This window comes from Microchirus variegatus (genome assembly GCF_963457635.1).
Source record: "Microchirus variegatus genome assembly, chromosome: 21".
Classification (NCBI taxonomy): Eukaryota; Metazoa; Chordata; class Actinopteri; order Pleuronectiformes; family Soleidae; genus Microchirus; species Microchirus variegatus.
The window spans coordinates 15,266,765-15,283,224 of record NC_139822.1 but is presented as its reverse complement, the minus strand read 5'-3'; the positions used below and the strand labels follow the sequence as shown (position 1 = coordinate 15,283,224).

The following is a 16,460-nucleotide window of genomic DNA, read 5'->3' as shown; positions in this document are numbered from 1 at the left end:
GTTTACATGACGTTAATAAAACTAAATTTGTGTTTTAGTCAGATTAAGACAAGGGCGACTTTAGTCAGACTGAGTTTGTATTTACTTGACGTTAAAAAAAACCAAATTATTATCTTAGTCCGACTAAGATGAGCTCAATTTCAGTTGGACTGAGTTTGTGATTACATGACATTAAGAAAACCAAATTATTGTCTTAGTTTGAATAAGACAAGCTCGATTTTAGTTGGACTGATTATCTTTACATGATGTTAAAAAAAACAAATTACTGTCTAAGTCTGACTAAGACAAGTTTGATTTTAGTCTTACTGAGTTTGTGTTTACATGCAGTTAAAAAACTAATTATTGTCTTAGTCTGACTAAGATGAGCTCAATTTCAGTTGGACTGAGTTAGTGATTGCATGACATTAAGAAAACCAAATTATTGTCTTAGTCCGACTAAGACTAACTCGATTTTAGTTGGACCGAGTTTGTGTTTACGGACACATTTAAAAGTTACTTACTACAGCTTTGGGGGACGAAAGCCCTCACCATCATGGAGGCAACAGGTTTTCTCTGACGCAGCCCAACTGCGCCCTCTAGTGGACACATCCAGCAGCCGTCACTCTCTCACTCAGTCACTCTTATTCGGGAGTTTTTATGATTTCACCTCCTTGATATGCGGTTTAAAAAAAAAAAAAAAAAAAAAAACTCGGACTCTGCCTCCTTACCGGCGCTTATCTGCGTCTTTACTGCGTCTCTAATCAATAAAAAAAACGGTGCGTCAGTTAAACTTTGCACGCAGGACGCTGCCGTCTGCGCCTCAGTGTCAGTGAGGAAGACGCAGCAGCAGCAGCAGCAGCAGCGGTGGAGGAGCAGCAGCGGTGCGCTCGGCTGAGGAGAAGCGCCGGAGGAAGCACAAGCGTGGAGGAGAAGAGTTCGCTAAACTTTCAACGGAAGCTTTTTTGGGGGTGGACTTTGTCTACTTTGAACGGTTTGTATATAAATACATTCTACTTGTGTGTGTGTGTGTGTGTGTGTTAGCGTGGCCTTGTGGGCGAAAAGGTGTCGTTTTTGATCGTAAAGGTTTGTGATTGATGAACGTTTCCGACGCTTTTGTCGTCAAAGTGTCGTTCTGCGTTGTGTCGACTTTGTGATAACGTGGACTTGTGTTGTTGTGTAGTTGTTTTGGTGACTCTCTCTGTAAATATGCTGCTTTTTCACACGTAATCTGAATGTTTAACTATTGTTCGACACCATATTATGTGGCCATTGTTGAGTTTTCATCCCCAGTGATTTATATTATGTGTTGTGTTATGTTATTGTTTGTTGTTGTCCACTTACATGCATGATGCTGCTGATAGTAACTGACTTACTCACATGTTTTAACACACGCGTGTCAAACTCGAGGCCCGGGGACCAGATGTGGTCCGCCACGTCATTGTATGTGGCCCGTGGTCTTAAAAATCTGTGTTAATAGGTCTATGCTGCCACCGTGAATTACATTTCCTACAATGCATGGCGATAGCTTTAAGGTACGCACCAAGAAAAAAGCAAAACATGAAATTAGACCCTAGAGTTTTTTAGATACAGGCCTCTACCAAACGGTTGAGACGTCTGTTCATAATAAACCTGGTTTGTATAATTCATAAAGTACAACATTCAGAACACATTAAGTGTTAGAGAGTTCAGATTCATGCATTTTTCAATAAGATACAGTGACTTAAAGTGTGGTCGATCAAATGGTTGAGTAGCACCTTAAAAGGTTAAAGGGCTTTTTTAGGGTTATGGTTAGGTTAAGGTTATTTGTCATGGATAAGGTTTCAAAGATATAAAAACATGTTTATATGTGTGTGTGTAACTCCACAGGGCCATAGAAGCCAAAAACACCTGCAGGGCCGCCGCATCTGTGGCCTGAACAACCATAACTGCAGTATGGGGAACTTTTCCGCCAAGGACAGCCATGGACCCACTGGTATGTACACATATATATATATATATATATATATACACATATACACACACACACATTCTTGGATATTATTCTTATCCTCCGAGAGACACAATACATTCCTCACCTTAACCCTTAGTGCTCACGCCGCATGGATCTGTGCCGCAGGTGCACCCACGGTAAATAGCCGTTAGAATAACACACAAGTCCTTATATGGACATCCTGGGGGGGGTGTGTGTTTTTATAGGTCACTTATTCAGGCTTTGATGCATTGTTGTGTTGTTGAGTCATAGTTATCATTAATGTTTGGTTGTGATAAGTAGAAATAGTCGGCACAATAAAGATAGGTAGCAATAATTGTGCAGTAACTAAGTACCTTTTCCTTAAAGTACATTTCAAATGAACTACTTTTACTTCTACTCGAGTAATATGTTAGTAATTTTCCACCTCTGACTGCACGTTCGTACACATTAATGGGGAAAAAGAAGCCAAAATGCTCTGTTTTCTAAGGATTAACCATCAAAACCATAACCCAAACCTTATTATAACCCTAAAACCAAGTCGTAATCCATAAACAATCCTTTTAAGGTGTGACAGAATGTTGTTCTCACTTTCACCTCTCTTCTCCTCGTCAAATCACTTTCCTTTGAACCTTATTTTCATCGGTTTCTCTCCGAAATGTTTGTTTTTTGACGCGAGACACAGAAAGCTCACTCACTCACTCGCTTTATCTCTCTATGTTGGACTCGTGTTTCTTTGATAATAGAGCCAGCTCGCACCTCAAGGCTTTGATTTATGTAGCCCGGGGGGGGTGAGGATGTTGGAAGGGAAATACAGGAGAGCAAATACAGGAGGGTTAAGCGTAGTTCAGTAAAAAAAAAAAAAAAACCCTGAAAAGAGACGAGAGGAGCTGAGGGTTTTGATAAGGGGTAATCAGGAAATGCAAGGCAACAAAAGGAGAAGCAAGCGGAAAGACAATGCATGCATGTGTGTGTGTGTGCTGAGTCGCAGACAGAATCCTGGCAGTCTTCCTGTGTGTTGCTCAGTGAGCGGTCATTCTCCTCGCGTCCCCGTGTGATTCGTTCTGGCCCCGCCGGGCCAGCTGTGATGAATCGGCAGAATTCCCCGGCTCAGCGCAAGGGCAGCGGATTAATCATGGGAAGCCTAATGCTTTCTGACACACACACACACACACACATAAACTCATTCAGTCAATCTGCCGCCCCTGATTGGCTAAGCACATCTAAGTTTTGGATTGAAGAAACAAAAAATCTTTCCTTTAATCTCAAAATTCTGACTTTTTTTCTCAGAAATCTGACTTTAATCTGACTTTTTTGTCAAAATTCTGACTTTTTTTCTCTGACTTTAATCTCTGAAATTTTACTTTTTTTCTCAGAAATCTGACTTTATTCTCATAATTCTGACTTTTTTCTCAGAAATCAGACTTTTTTTTCTCAGAAATCTGACTTTTTTCCTCAAAATTCAGACTTTTTTCTCAGAATTCTGACTTTAATCTGACTTTTTTCTCAAAATTCAGACTTTTTTCCCTCAGAATTCAGAGGCAGGATTTATGTTTACAGACAATCTTGTCATTCTTTTCCTGTGAGTGGCCAGGTGGTGCATAACTTGTTTGACTGCTGCTCTTACATCACTGAAGAAAAAAAAAAGTACACGAGGCTTTTGTCCAAACAAGGTAAAGACGAGAAAGAGACGTATCGCCTCAGCGGTCGCCCTTCCGAGATTATTAGTCTGGAAAGCCCACTGCTGGAACATCATTTTGCCCTCCACATGACTGCGTGTCCTAAGATTGGAGAGTGAGTGTTTGCATCAGCATCGTGAATGAGCAGCCCGAGAGGAATGTTTCTATTAAAGCGTCTGAATGTTTGCCGGCCCAGTGAGAGAATGGTTGTTCTGTCAACATTCTGGATTACTGACCACCAAACCCATCATTCTCTCAATTCAATCCTTTTTTCCCCATTGTTTTCAACCATTACTCTGAGCTTTCATGTCCCCGCCACCCTTTAAAGCTCACATAGAGTAGTCCTATTGCACATATATGTGAGTTATGGGGGTCTACTCACATACATTAACTTGTTTTTATGGTCAAAATCCTCCTAGTTGCTGTAAACGAGCCGATAGAAATCTCTCCTTACTGACGCTCTCCTCAGCCGCGGTGTTTCAGACTGAAATCTCACACCCAGAAGACAGACTGTGTTGTGATTGGCCAGCCATCGTAGAGCCTTCCCAACTGTCTTGTGATTGGCCAATACCCCGGAAGTGATGTAATTAGCACACCAGCTTTCAGAAGCGCAGCTCCCCCCTCTGGAGCGGTGGATGCACTGCTACGAGTTTTCGGAGGAGGTAAACATCCTCTCTCCAATTGAAGTTGAACTTTTGAAATGAAAAATATCTTTGTTTCTGTTCTTCAGGCACCCACGGGGACAGCTTCCACACTCCTCCTGCTTCTCCACAGAGTGATATCCCTCCCTTCGTCCCTCAGCTAACCACCCCTCTCGCTTCCCTCGCTGCCCCGGTGTCACCTCCACCTCCGATCCCTGTCATCACATCGACCGCGAAGAAATCACAGCCCAACGCAACGACCGCCAACGCTTCCTCCGCTCCGAGCACTTTCAGTCCCGACCAAAGGCCTCACGTACCAGTCGGCTCAAGCAGCTTGACCACCGGACTCAGCGTTAGCAAGCCTGGAGCGACTGTGGTAAAAGGAGCGCCGGCTTTGGGGAGAAACGGGGGTCCTCTACCCACCTCTACCCCGCGGACACCAGGCTCCAAAGAGAAAACTGTACCCCTCAGCCCCTCAAAGAGCCCCCCTGCTCCTGGTAGTGCCTCACCCTTGGTGGGCAGCTCGTCAAATCGGATCTGGACAGAAAGAGACAGTGGTCTGAGTCAATCTTTGCTGCCCACTCATGAATCTGAGGAGCTGGGGAGGCTGCTGGAGGATTGTAGGACATTACTGGGCATCACCGCCAGTCATGACGGGACCACGGACACAGCAGGTGAGAATGATTTTTTATTTAAATGGTCCTTTAAATAAACAAAATCCCTAATAAAATTCCTTGGCGTTTCTGTTCTTCGTATTTGACGCGCATGTGATGTCTCGTGACCTGTTCTGTGTCCTTCCCACAGAGATCCTGAGGCATTTCCTGACAGAAGTGAAGAATTTGAAGAGTACTTTGGAGGTGAGATGAGCTCACGGGGCTATTTCAGAATCAGTTTTGGGAGAAATGTGGGAGAACATTAGCATCCACCAGGTCCAGAGCCCCGTTTCCCCTGGTCGAGTTGTCCACAATGGTGTGAGAATGAGAGCCGTCAGTTGATGAGTTACCGGGCTGCAGAAACACTGACTAAGGGATGCAAAGCATCTTCAGTTGCCTGCGTTTACATGAAAACTTTCCCAGCTCTTCTCCGTGCGTCCTTACTCTGCATCCTCTGTAGCTGTGTCCCAATTCAGTGGCTGCTTCCTCCCCAGGCTGCACTTCCATCTTCCCTCTCTGGCAAAGCCTTTCCCAGAAGTAATTGCACTCACTTGTTAACACAGCTAACTAGCTAATTACATGGGCCAGTTAGCTGCAGTTAGAGCAGCAGCTGAAATAACCTACGATTTAACAATCTGGTTATGCAAATAGGACTTTCTCTGTCTCATTTAAAAAAAAACAAATTTGCCTTTTGAGCGTGTGGTTGCAGGTTGCAATGTACCTTTCCTTCGCCCCGCTCCCAAAAAAAAATCAGTCTGTTGAAAGAGTGACATGGATAAATATGGCAAATGTCAACAGGAAGTGACACACACTCCATGGTTGTTGCTTCAGGAGATAGTAGGAAAACATCCCCTGTGTCACAGCTCTGGAATTGGCCTGTTTGACCTGATCTGAGAGTTCCAGTTATGATAATGTCAGTCTTCCTGTGCTCTGCTTCTCCTGCGGAGCCCGAAGGAAGAAAAAAAATAATAATTTGAGGTCTTCCTATGTTCACGTCTCTTGGAGCTGAATTGATCAGAGTAGTCTAGTAATCTGTAGCCCCGAGACAGTGGAACTGAGCAGAATGGTGCCATATCCCAGAGTGCAGTAATTTATGGTTTTATTGCTTCAAACAAAATATATATACACGTTTTTTTGGAGTTTTTATATACAAGTTTTTTTTCAGCATTTCATCTGAATGCATTTCTATTTTTAACTGATTCTTGGAGGGAGTGTTGTGTCCAGGACAGTTATTCCCAGAGCCAAAGCAAGAAGAGTCAGGATTTATATTGTGAATCGGGTCAGGCATCGGATTCAGGCATAAAACTTGACGTGAGACTGGACTGTTGGAAGAAGAAGAAGAAGAACTTCAGGCCAAATGCTTAGGCGTTTCATACTCTTATGAGGATGCTGATATTCTGTGTAATTTCCTGTCCGTCATAGGCTCCAATTCCTGACCCTCCCTTTTGAGAATTGTAGCCAGAGTCTCCCGGCTTCCTCTCGATCTGCCACATATTACGACAGCTGGTGTCTCATCGACACTAGATCTCATTCAAAAAGCATCCTCTCTTATTATTAACTGAATTTTTTCACACACCTCCACCAGAGAACATTTGATCACGTTCCCTCGCGTCTTTCCTTCCTCTCGCCTCCTCACTTTTTTCCCACAAACCTCACGGAGACTGCGGTTGCGGTACTGAATCCAACACTGTGTTTACACGGACCCTCCGTAGAGCAATAACCTAGCTCCCTGTCCTTGAAACCTCTGTTTTTGTGTGTGTGTGGAGAGTCTGAGAAAAGGGGAGTGCAGGAGCAGCAGCGCGGACTGTGGAGGAGGGGGGGTTCACATTCGGCTGTTCAGGACACAAAACTTGTTTTGTCTTTTTGTGCTGTGTGGGTTCGGATGGGAGAGGGGGGGGGGGGGGGGGGGGGGAGTACTGCAGCGCGGAGAAGTGTGTGTGTGTGTTACACGTGAGACAGGAGACTCACAAACGCATACAGATGCAATGAAAGAGTTCTTGGCGAGCCGGACAATTGGTTTTGTGGAGAAAGTGGGGAAGCCACTGCCCTCCTTTCACGCTGCTTCCCTTTGCTGTGCCTCTCTCTCTCTCTCTCTTCAGTCCCTCATTCTTTCTCCATTAGAGAGCTGACCGCCTCCTCCCTGAGCACAGGAACTCAAAAACAATTACCCTACAACTTTAGCTGCTCTGTTCCATCTCCTCCTCCCGCTATCTTCACATCACCCCATCCCTATCTCACTCCCCTCCCTTTTCCTTGTCTGCTCTTCCACCTCCATCCTCCACCTCTTCTAATTTTCCAAGTCATGCTCTATCCCTTGCAACACGTGATTACCCAAAGGATGTTATGCAGCCAGAACCATCTGTCTGCGCTTATGTGTGCACCGCCAGTCTTCAATTGTCTTAACCGACAAAAATGAAAACACTCCGTTCGCGACTCGAGCGGTGGGTGGGCACTCGGGCGTCAGATCCGACCGCGCTCCCACGTGGAACGCTCGGTCGACCTCGCAGGGCCGCCGTGGAATCAGTTCCAGGTGAATCGCTGCAGACGTTGTTTCCAGGAATTAACTCGGTCATATGCAGAATGAAATGGTCTGATGTGGAGGGAGGGAGCGTTTGAAGTTGCTTCTTTTCTTTGATGTCTTAGGATCTCCCCAACCTCCCCGACCCCTGTGTGACTGCAACAGAGGGAGCGACGCGTCTCTTAATAGGCAACAATACTGTATTCAAGCGTTTCTTGAACGCACACCACGAGCTGCGGAATGCCGCATAGAGGAGTCATTACAGAGTTGGGACGTTTCCCCAAAAAGTATGTGTCAGAAAGACTGGGTGTGGAGGTGGACGAGGGACAGATGGTTGGAACACACTCTCTCACTCACACACACACACACACACACACACACAGGTTTGTATTAACGATTCTGCATTGACTTCCATTCATTTGGAAAGTCTAAACAAAGCGTTATCCCTAACCTTAAAGGAGACACATAATGCAAAATCAACCCTATGAGTCGGCAAAGTGTGAAAAAAGATGACTCAGTCATGTTTTTGTGTTACAGGCAAAACACGCGATGTTGACTTCCGCGCTAATTGCTATGTAAAAAAACGCGAGAGTGCAGATGAGGGCAATAGTTTCCGGAAGAGCGGAAGTCCACCAAGTGTTCTATTCTTGGCTGCACAGTGCAGCACAGAGTTCCACACAAACTTGCAGCCTCAGAGGATTTACATTTTTTATATGACGGCAATGGGCTGGCTAGAGTCGGCAAATGATCGATTTTGCAAATGCTAACCGACCGTTAGCTGCCGCAGCCTCAGTGACGGTGACGTTTCCTGTGTCTCATTTGCATTTAAAGAGACAGGCGCTCAAAACGGAGGGTTCTGAACAGGGAGGTTTTCACACGTCACACATGTTCATTAGGACACCAGGGAACTAGGTTTACTTGTAGAAATAGGGTATAATATGTGTCCTTTAAACGTAATGGTTCAAATCCTAGCCCTAAATGTAACCAGTTCCTCAGAAAAGGCCTTAAAGAGGTAGAACATATAAGCACACACACAGTCTCCAAGTGTGCTGTTGGACAATTTCCAGGAATTCAGAACATCAGATGTGCATCAGCAGGCAGCATTTTGTATATACACTGTGTGTGTGTGTGTGTGTGTGTGTGTGTGTGTGTGTGTGTGTGTGTGTGTGTGTGTGTGTGTGTGTGTGTGTGTGTGTGTGTGTGTGTGTGTGTGTGTGTGTGTGTGTGTGTGTGTGTGTGTGTGTGTGCATTGAAATGGTGGACACATCTGGTCTTGCAGTGGGGCACCAGGTCGTGTCTCCAGGGACAGAACAAGCGCGTGTGTCTTAAGACTGACAGTCCCACACCCTTATCTCAGTGTGAACCCGAGGAGCGCCCTTTTCCTGTTTCCTTCAAGACATGCTCCAGTTGGCGCGTCCGCATTCAGATAGCAAAGACACGATCCCTCCGTGTTACCAGTGTGTGTGTGTGTGTGTGTGTGTTTTATAGAATCGCTCACTCTAACAGAACAAGTACACACAGAGACCACGATCGTACTCGATGCGCTCTGCCAGCGAGAGCGTTCCAGTCTACCCCGAATGTGCTTGAGAAAACTTCACAATGTGGTCTGATGCTGCGGTGAAAAGAACAAGGGAGGTGGATGTGTGGGAGAGAGAGAGAGAGAGGGGGAAATATGATATATATGTGTGTGTGTGTGTGTGTGTGTGTATACAGTGTAATCGGGTCCAGCTGTGGTCTTAAGTCGCTGGTCAGATGAGGGAAAGACTTGGCTCAGGCGCCGTGTCCTCCTCCACATCTCTGTCCATTCTTCATCTAATCACCTCCCTGCCTCTTCCATACAGCGCTCTTCCATACAGCGATCCACACTTCCTCTCCCCCTTTTTTCACGTTCCCTCTTTCTTGCGTTGCTTCACTTTTCTTGATGTTGTGGTATCGTTTCACACAACTCTTGGCTTCATTGAGTCTTATGATGTCTGGGGTAATGTTTTTGCACGCCTGAGGCAATAATTCTCTAATTGTCATCTTGAAACTTGTCTGTTTCACAGTTAAGTTCCTCATCTGAACGGTGTAGCTCATTTTTAATGGATGACAATAACCACAGAAGGCAAGTTTCACTATGCCTCAACACATGTGTTCAGGCTTGTTTTTACGTGTCAGGGGTCATTTTGTCACGCGTTCATTTTTTATTCATCATTTTTAGATAACAAGAGCAAAACCTTGTTGACTCACAGTGCACCTTTTAATAGAAATGACTTTCCGGTGCCATTCCTGTGCTTGTCGAGGCCTGCCACTCACTTTTAGTTCAACTTGTAGTTTCCTCATGAGGACTAAATGGATATTTAATTGTTCATTTTCATAACAGATTCAGGAAAGAAATACGAGCTAGATTAAGTGACGTGTAAAAGCCTACTGGGACCATCTGAAACCACAAATTCACAATCTTCACTTGCGACCAGGTGCATGTCAATGACACCGGGGTTGTGCTTTGTTGGCTATTTCCCTCTAAATGGGAACATACCTTTAAAAAACTGACATATGCTATTGAAGAGTGAGAGTTGATGGCAACCTTAAAGTTGCCATATGTAAGAATGTGGCCAAAAACGGTTACTACATTCAAATTCAAAATACCGAGGTCTTTTAGGTTTAGTTTTCTGACGTAACTGGCAACCCGGGGTTGCTCGGCAGCTGAGACTCTACTGACTTCAATGATTGGTAGACGGCGGTAGGTGGCGCCACATGCCAAAACATGATTTCAAAACATAAACATGATTTGCAGTCTGCAAAATATTTCTTTTAATGCAAATATTTTGTCTGTACTGTTGTTGTTGGTGAGTTCAGTTTGTTATATGAACATTATTCCTGAGTCTCTGTGACATATTAGGAGGATTTTATGGCCAGTAAATTAACTGAGAAGTAGCTAATTGTCCCATAGACTTCCATTCAAATAGGCCTTTTTGTAAACAGCGGAGTTGCCCCCTTGTGGCTATTCAGGATATTCTTACTTCCTGATTAGCTTAAGCCTGTAAACTGGATATAACCTCCACTTTTAACATAATGGTCTATGCTAAATGCACGGCACTGCTCCATTCAAAGTTAATGTGCCACTTTAGCCTCATCTATCTTTAAAGAAAGAACACAAATGTTTGTGTTCCCATAAAGTATCTTACATCAGTTTTAAACACACCCGCTGTTCTCCTTCCAGACAGAGCGTGGAGAATGGCTGCAGTTCCAGGCTGACCTCCAGGTGGCAGTAGCAGTCGCGGACCGCTTGAGAGCCGAGACGGAGGAGGATATGGCGGCTCTCCGGACGGTGCACAAGGATGTGGAGCGGGAGCTGGCAGCCGCCCATCAGAGACAGAAGGAGACCGACGTGCAACTGGTCACACTGAGGGGGGAGTTAAAGGAGAGCAGGCAGAGGCTGTCAACTCTTAACCAGGCTCCAGGTAAAACCCTGATCCCCCAGGTGATAGTTCACGAAGCGGAGACGCCCAGCGCGGAACCAACCGGCGCTTCTGAGGGTAAAGATGGCGCGGTGGCGCACAGGCTGGGACGAGAAGCGCCGGAAAGGAGCTGCGAGAACGACGTGGCGAAGAACGGCGTCGGCGACGAGGCTAGGTCGGGCTGCAGGGGCGTGGCCAAGCGTTACCTGAGAAATGTGACCAATGAGCAGAGGGCGGTGGGAGAGGAGGCGCGATCCACTGAGACGAGACGGACGGGGACCACGGAAAGATCGAGGTGAGATAATACTCTTTGACCAGTGGTGGTTGCTGGGCTTTGAAACAAGGGGGAAGCTCATTTCAGGCCCGGATATTTAAAGCAACTCCCCCTACTGGTGACACAGAGAATCGTAAAACCAAACAGTATATAAAATAAGATATTAAGATATTAAGGTCTGACAATCTAAAAATGTGAACAATCTTTTGGTGGGGATTCAAAATACACTCCTGTAATACAAATATTTGACTTTTATTTATAAAAAAACACAGCATTAAATAAAATACATAAGTAAAACAAATACTTTAATTGAGTTAATTGCTCTTGGGGGCCCTCTAGTGGTCACAGGGCCCTGAGCAGCAGCTTAGTTCCCAGAGCCGGCCCTGGACCAGCTATTCGTCTACAGATTCCCCCCATCATCCGTCTTCCGAAAAAGCGGATTTTAAAAGAACTAGTGACATGTTCTAATCCCGTTCTAATCTCGCACGTGTAATATTGAAACTGAAACACAACACAGTCCATATTTAATGACATTTTAGAGGAAGTTGAGCTTCCCTTGCTGTCTTAGAGCGATCCATCTTTGACCTTTTTCGGGGAGGAATATGAATAAAACGACAGAGTACTTCTTGTCGCTGGCGGCTCCTCATTGTGTTCAGATATTTAAAAAACAAAGCCCATTTCCTGTCTTTAAAACATTTTTGTGCACGCAATAAAAAAAAAAATGGATAGCAGTTACCAAATTGGGTCAATAGGACTGTTATTATGGCTTCTTTTGAATGGTTTTTCCCTTCACAAAACCAACAATTTAATTTACGACGACTGGAGCCGAGTGGAACGGCCGGTCTGAGAAAGTGCCATCAAAACAGTTCCTTTGGTTTATCGTGTGTGTGTGTGTGTGTGTGTGTGTGTGTGTGTGTTCTCTCTTTGCTTACACTGTAGAAGCCTGTCCAGATTACCTACCACATCGGACTTCCTCACTGTGCAGAATGGAACGTCCCAGTCCAATACTGCCGCAACAGATGCACACACAAACACGGTGAGATTCTACAGTAGAGTTTGGTTTTTGTCTGAGAAAAATTCACGTGCACTCTATCACTGCTTAGTTGTGTAACGTGTTTTGATTTTGACCTCCATTTCCATTCGTGTTTTTAAGAACGTGGGGCAACTACGAGGCCGAAAAGGTCCGGAATGGCAAGAAAGCAGGTCAAGCACTGACATAGGTGTGTGTGCAGTGCAATGGTTTTGTCGTTCAACCTTTAAAGCTTCTTTAATTATTCATTTTACAAGTTATGTGAAACAGGACGTGCGCGCGAAAAACGCACAAAATAAGAGAAAATCAGCTCGGCATTTCGCTTTGTTCAGCGATTATTTGTCATTGTTGTGTTTTTACTGCCCTCAAGTGGCCAAAAACCAATTAACCAGTTCAGTTCAGTTGTGATTGTGGCATTCGGTGATTGTGTGGAATCGTTGCTTGTATTTGCAGGAAAACGTGAGGAGACTCTGAACAAGTACAACTCTACCCTCACTGAGTTACCTCCCACTAAGTGAGTACACACACACACACACACACAGATCTCGCACCTATTTGCAAAACAAATTACTCATTTGTCTGCTGAGCTCATAAACCTCAATACTAACACAAGAACACCAGTCGCGCTTGAATCAATGGTGTTAATTTAGTTTTTCCCCTCTTTCAATTGATAAGTTTACTCCGTAAGTCCGCATGTTTATTTTAACCCCCTGCGGTGTTGCGATCTTAAATCTTAAATCTTTAAGCGGTGGTTTATATCCCTGTTGTCAGGTCCCAGGATGGTTTCAACATGCTGTTGCGCCGCCATGGCGGCTCCAAAAGAAACTCCATGCTTCGCTGGTGTCAGAGCCGAACCCAAGGCTACAAGGTGATCCGGCGCATGATTGTAGAAGACCCTGTGTCTTTCTTTTATAAAAAAAAAACCTGAATGTACAGTACCATGTACAGTAAACGCATACAAAATGTTATAAATGTATATATTTAGCACTTATTTATTGAAATGGCTGCTAGTTTTGTGCAAAAAGGTTTACAGTTACAGTCCCACCAGCATCCGGGTAGAACAGTCACAACTGGCTCTTACAAAATTAGAGGTAACAATATAAACAACATTAAGGTGCAATGGCTACAATAGGCTATTTTTGCAGAAATATAAGTAACAGTACCAACAAAGACACAGGTACCGCAACAGTTGGCATATTCTGGTACATACATAGACTGCCTACAATTATAGCTGTACTAGTATTTGCCAAAAAAGTGACGCAAACTGTCACAAAGTGTCGCAAAGTGCCAGAAATAGGCGAGGCTACGGTTTTATTGGCATTTTAATAATACATTCATTATTTATGGGTTAATGGGCCGCGGGCCGGTACAAATTGCTTGAAGGGCCGGTTATGGCCCCCGGGCCTTAAGTTGAATAGACGGTTACAACACGAACAGAAAACAAATAGAAGAATCCAGATTAAATTCGGCCTCAAGAAATCTGCAGTCTTTCTGCAACGTATTCCATGAAAAAGGTGCAGAATGGACTCTTCAAGTATGTTAGAGAACTTATCATCAAAACTCAAACGATGTATATTTTGTCCCTTCTGTGCTGAAGAGCTGACCCATCTCCTATTCTGGCCTAATGAAAAACCAATGAATCACTTCACCCACTGAACTTTGTAAAAATGAAACCACTGTAACTACGTCAACCGCCTCGCTCCTCTTTCATTTTCACAGAATATCGACATCACCAACTTCAGCAGCAGCTGGGCCGACGGTCTGGCTTTCTGCGGCGTCTACCACACCTACCTCCCCTCGCACATCCCCTACAGTAGCCTCACTCCAGAGAACAAGGTACGAGCTTGTGCCTGGATGCTGTGCAGTGAACGTGACCATGTGTGTGTTCAAATTATTGATTCTTTTTTGGGGGTTTTTCATAGAGGGACAATCTAAGTCTGGCATTCAAAACAGGAGAAACTGTTGGGATTGCACCAACCTTGGTACGCCTCACTGTTTCTTTACAAATAAAAACACACACTTGTTATTTTCCTACAAATTAATTCTGAAGTCTTTGTCCGACAGACCGTAGAGGAGATGCTGAGAGCGGGCGGTCCCGACTGGCAAAGGGTGCTGAGCTACGTGGAGAGCATGTACCGTCACTTTGAGATGTGACCGCTGCGTCTGAGGTACTGACGTGGACCTTGAGTTTAACCTTGAATACAAAACAAACTGCTCTTCCGTTTGCCGAAAGAAAAAGATTTAAAGCTCCCATTTGTAGCTTTTTTTGACATTAAAAAATTACTTTTGCTCGCAGTGCAAGTTCGAGTTATTCAAGAAACGACAAAAATCCATCATCGCCCTAAAGGACAAAAACAGTTTTGAGTTTCATTTTGAATGGGAATTTACAGATGCTGGCTCAGACCAGCAGATGTGTTTGTAATGCTAATTTGGTCAAATAATAATCAATATATATATTAGTGCTGGGCACGCATGCTAACACGTGACGCGTTTCCATGGCGACTGACTGTAAAAAGATGCTGTGTGACGTCATGTTAGCGTGCCGCGGCACCGGAGTCCAGGCCCCCGTTCACCAGTTAGCTCCGTTAGCTGTGTTAGCTCTTTTAGCGCCGTTAGCGCGCCTACAGTCGAACAGCTCCAGTTCGACTGTAGCGGCGCTACACGCTAACACATGACGCGTTTCCATGGCGACTGACCGGAAAAAGACGCCTCGAGACGCCATGTTAACGTGCCGTGGCACCAGAGTCCAGGCCCCATTTACCAGTTAGCTCCTTTAGCGCCGTTAGCGCCCCTACAGTAGAACTGGAGCTGATCGACTGTATCGGCGCTACACGCTAACACATGACGCGTTTCCCTGACGACTGACCGGAAAAAGACGCCTCATGACGCCATGTTAATGTGCCGCAGCACCAGAGTCCAGGCCCCGTTTACCAGTAAGCTCCGTTAGCTGCGTTAGCTCCTTTAGCGCCGTTAGCACGCCTACAGTCGGACTTGAGCTGTTCTGTTTGTTAAACTAAAAGAGCTGTGTGTACTGCGTATGTGTGCGTCTGTTTTTAAAGTTTAGCGTTACTTTAGAGACTCATTTTAACAAAATTGAGGTTGATGCCATTAATGTGCCCATATAGATATTGGATACATGTTTAACACCTTTTCTAGAAAAAAACAACACTGAAAAAATCAAATATTTTGCCGTGGGTTCAATTCCCTTCTGGCTTGTTAGCCGTCGCCGTGCGGCGGCGGAACGGAATTGAAAAAAGTGAAAAATAAGTTAGCGGTGGTTTATCGCCATTGACGCAGCAAGTGGGCACTTGGCCGTTTCTTGATGTTTTCATTTTTTTCAACCTGCTGACGTTTCACATCCATCAGTGGAGTCTTGACAGGTTATTATTGGCTACCTTTATAGAACGTCAGAGGAGCTAGTTGTGTGTACAGACTGAGGTGCTGAGTATGTCATGACACTGGTGATTCACTGGCAGAAAGTACTTTATTATCCCGTCATAGTCTTTCATTAGACACAGTATCTGCCGACATGTTTTGCCTTTTAACCTTTGTACGTCGGTGCTTTGGAAACGGACGTTCCAGCGCTCTGTAAATAACTATGCACTTTTGTTTTGTTTTCGGTGTTTGCTGATGTTTCCCCCTCACAGGAAAAAACGTAGGATCAAAATCTACAAAAAGTGCCTCCATGTTATCCACATTTTGTGCTCAGGGATGTGCGTTACAGGAGTGACAAACAACCAAAACACACACACACACACACACAGATGCATAAATGTCTTATTTCATCAGTGCTGGGAAACCAAATACCAGGTGTTGTTATAACATGTTCCGAGCCCAGTGTGTTTGCCAAAGTCGTACGTGCCAAATAACACGGAATATTGTAAAGCATGTTTATATGTAACTAGTGTGCAGACGGAAAAACCAAAGAAATAAAGTATTAATATGGAAACAGTGATTTAAGAGAATTATTGAGTGAATCTTTTGTAGGTTTTCCCCCATTTCTCAACCCTGAAAGTGATAAGTTAACCTTGAGACTGCTGCCTCCTGCTGGTAGGGAAGGCTTAATACAGGCTCGATGACATTTTCCACAGTAAACGTTTTAATATTATTGTTTAGCTGCTTTTCACACTGGCACTAAAGAATAGTCAAGGTTAATCTGTGGCATCAGGAGACTCATTGACACAAATCAAGTGGGATTTAGAGCCATCGTCATAGCAACTGCCCTAAATGAGTTGACCTTCTTCATCTCAGTGGGCACACAAACCTCTTTCTACTTG

At 44.6% G+C, this 16,460-nt stretch overlaps 1 protein-coding gene across 1 annotated transcript in view; it reads left to right on the top strand.

The window, feature by feature from the left end:
• The first annotated feature begins 885 nt into the window (after positions 1-885).
• LOC310942633 (CD109 antigen) overlaps positions 886-16,460 on the top strand; it is a 29,402-nt gene continuing 13,827 nt past the window's right edge. The window contains exons 1-11 of the mRNA XM_083908047.1: positions 886-970; positions 1,846-1,951; positions 4,358-4,942; positions 5,073-5,125; positions 10,642-11,174; positions 12,307-12,356; positions 12,637-12,697; positions 12,955-13,051; positions 13,903-14,019; positions 14,106-14,165; positions 14,248-14,333. Of these exons, the coding sequence (XP_083764173.1) occupies positions 1,912-1,951; positions 4,358-4,942; positions 5,073-5,125; positions 10,642-11,174; positions 12,307-12,356; positions 12,637-12,697; positions 12,955-13,051; positions 13,903-14,019; positions 14,106-14,165; positions 14,248-14,333 (1,682 nt within the window). The 5' untranslated portion in view covers positions 886-970; positions 1,846-1,911. The remainder of the gene's footprint in view (positions 971-1,845; positions 1,952-4,357; positions 4,943-5,072; positions 5,126-10,641; positions 11,175-12,306; positions 12,357-12,636; positions 12,698-12,954; positions 13,052-13,902; positions 14,020-14,105; positions 14,166-14,247; positions 14,334-16,460) is intronic.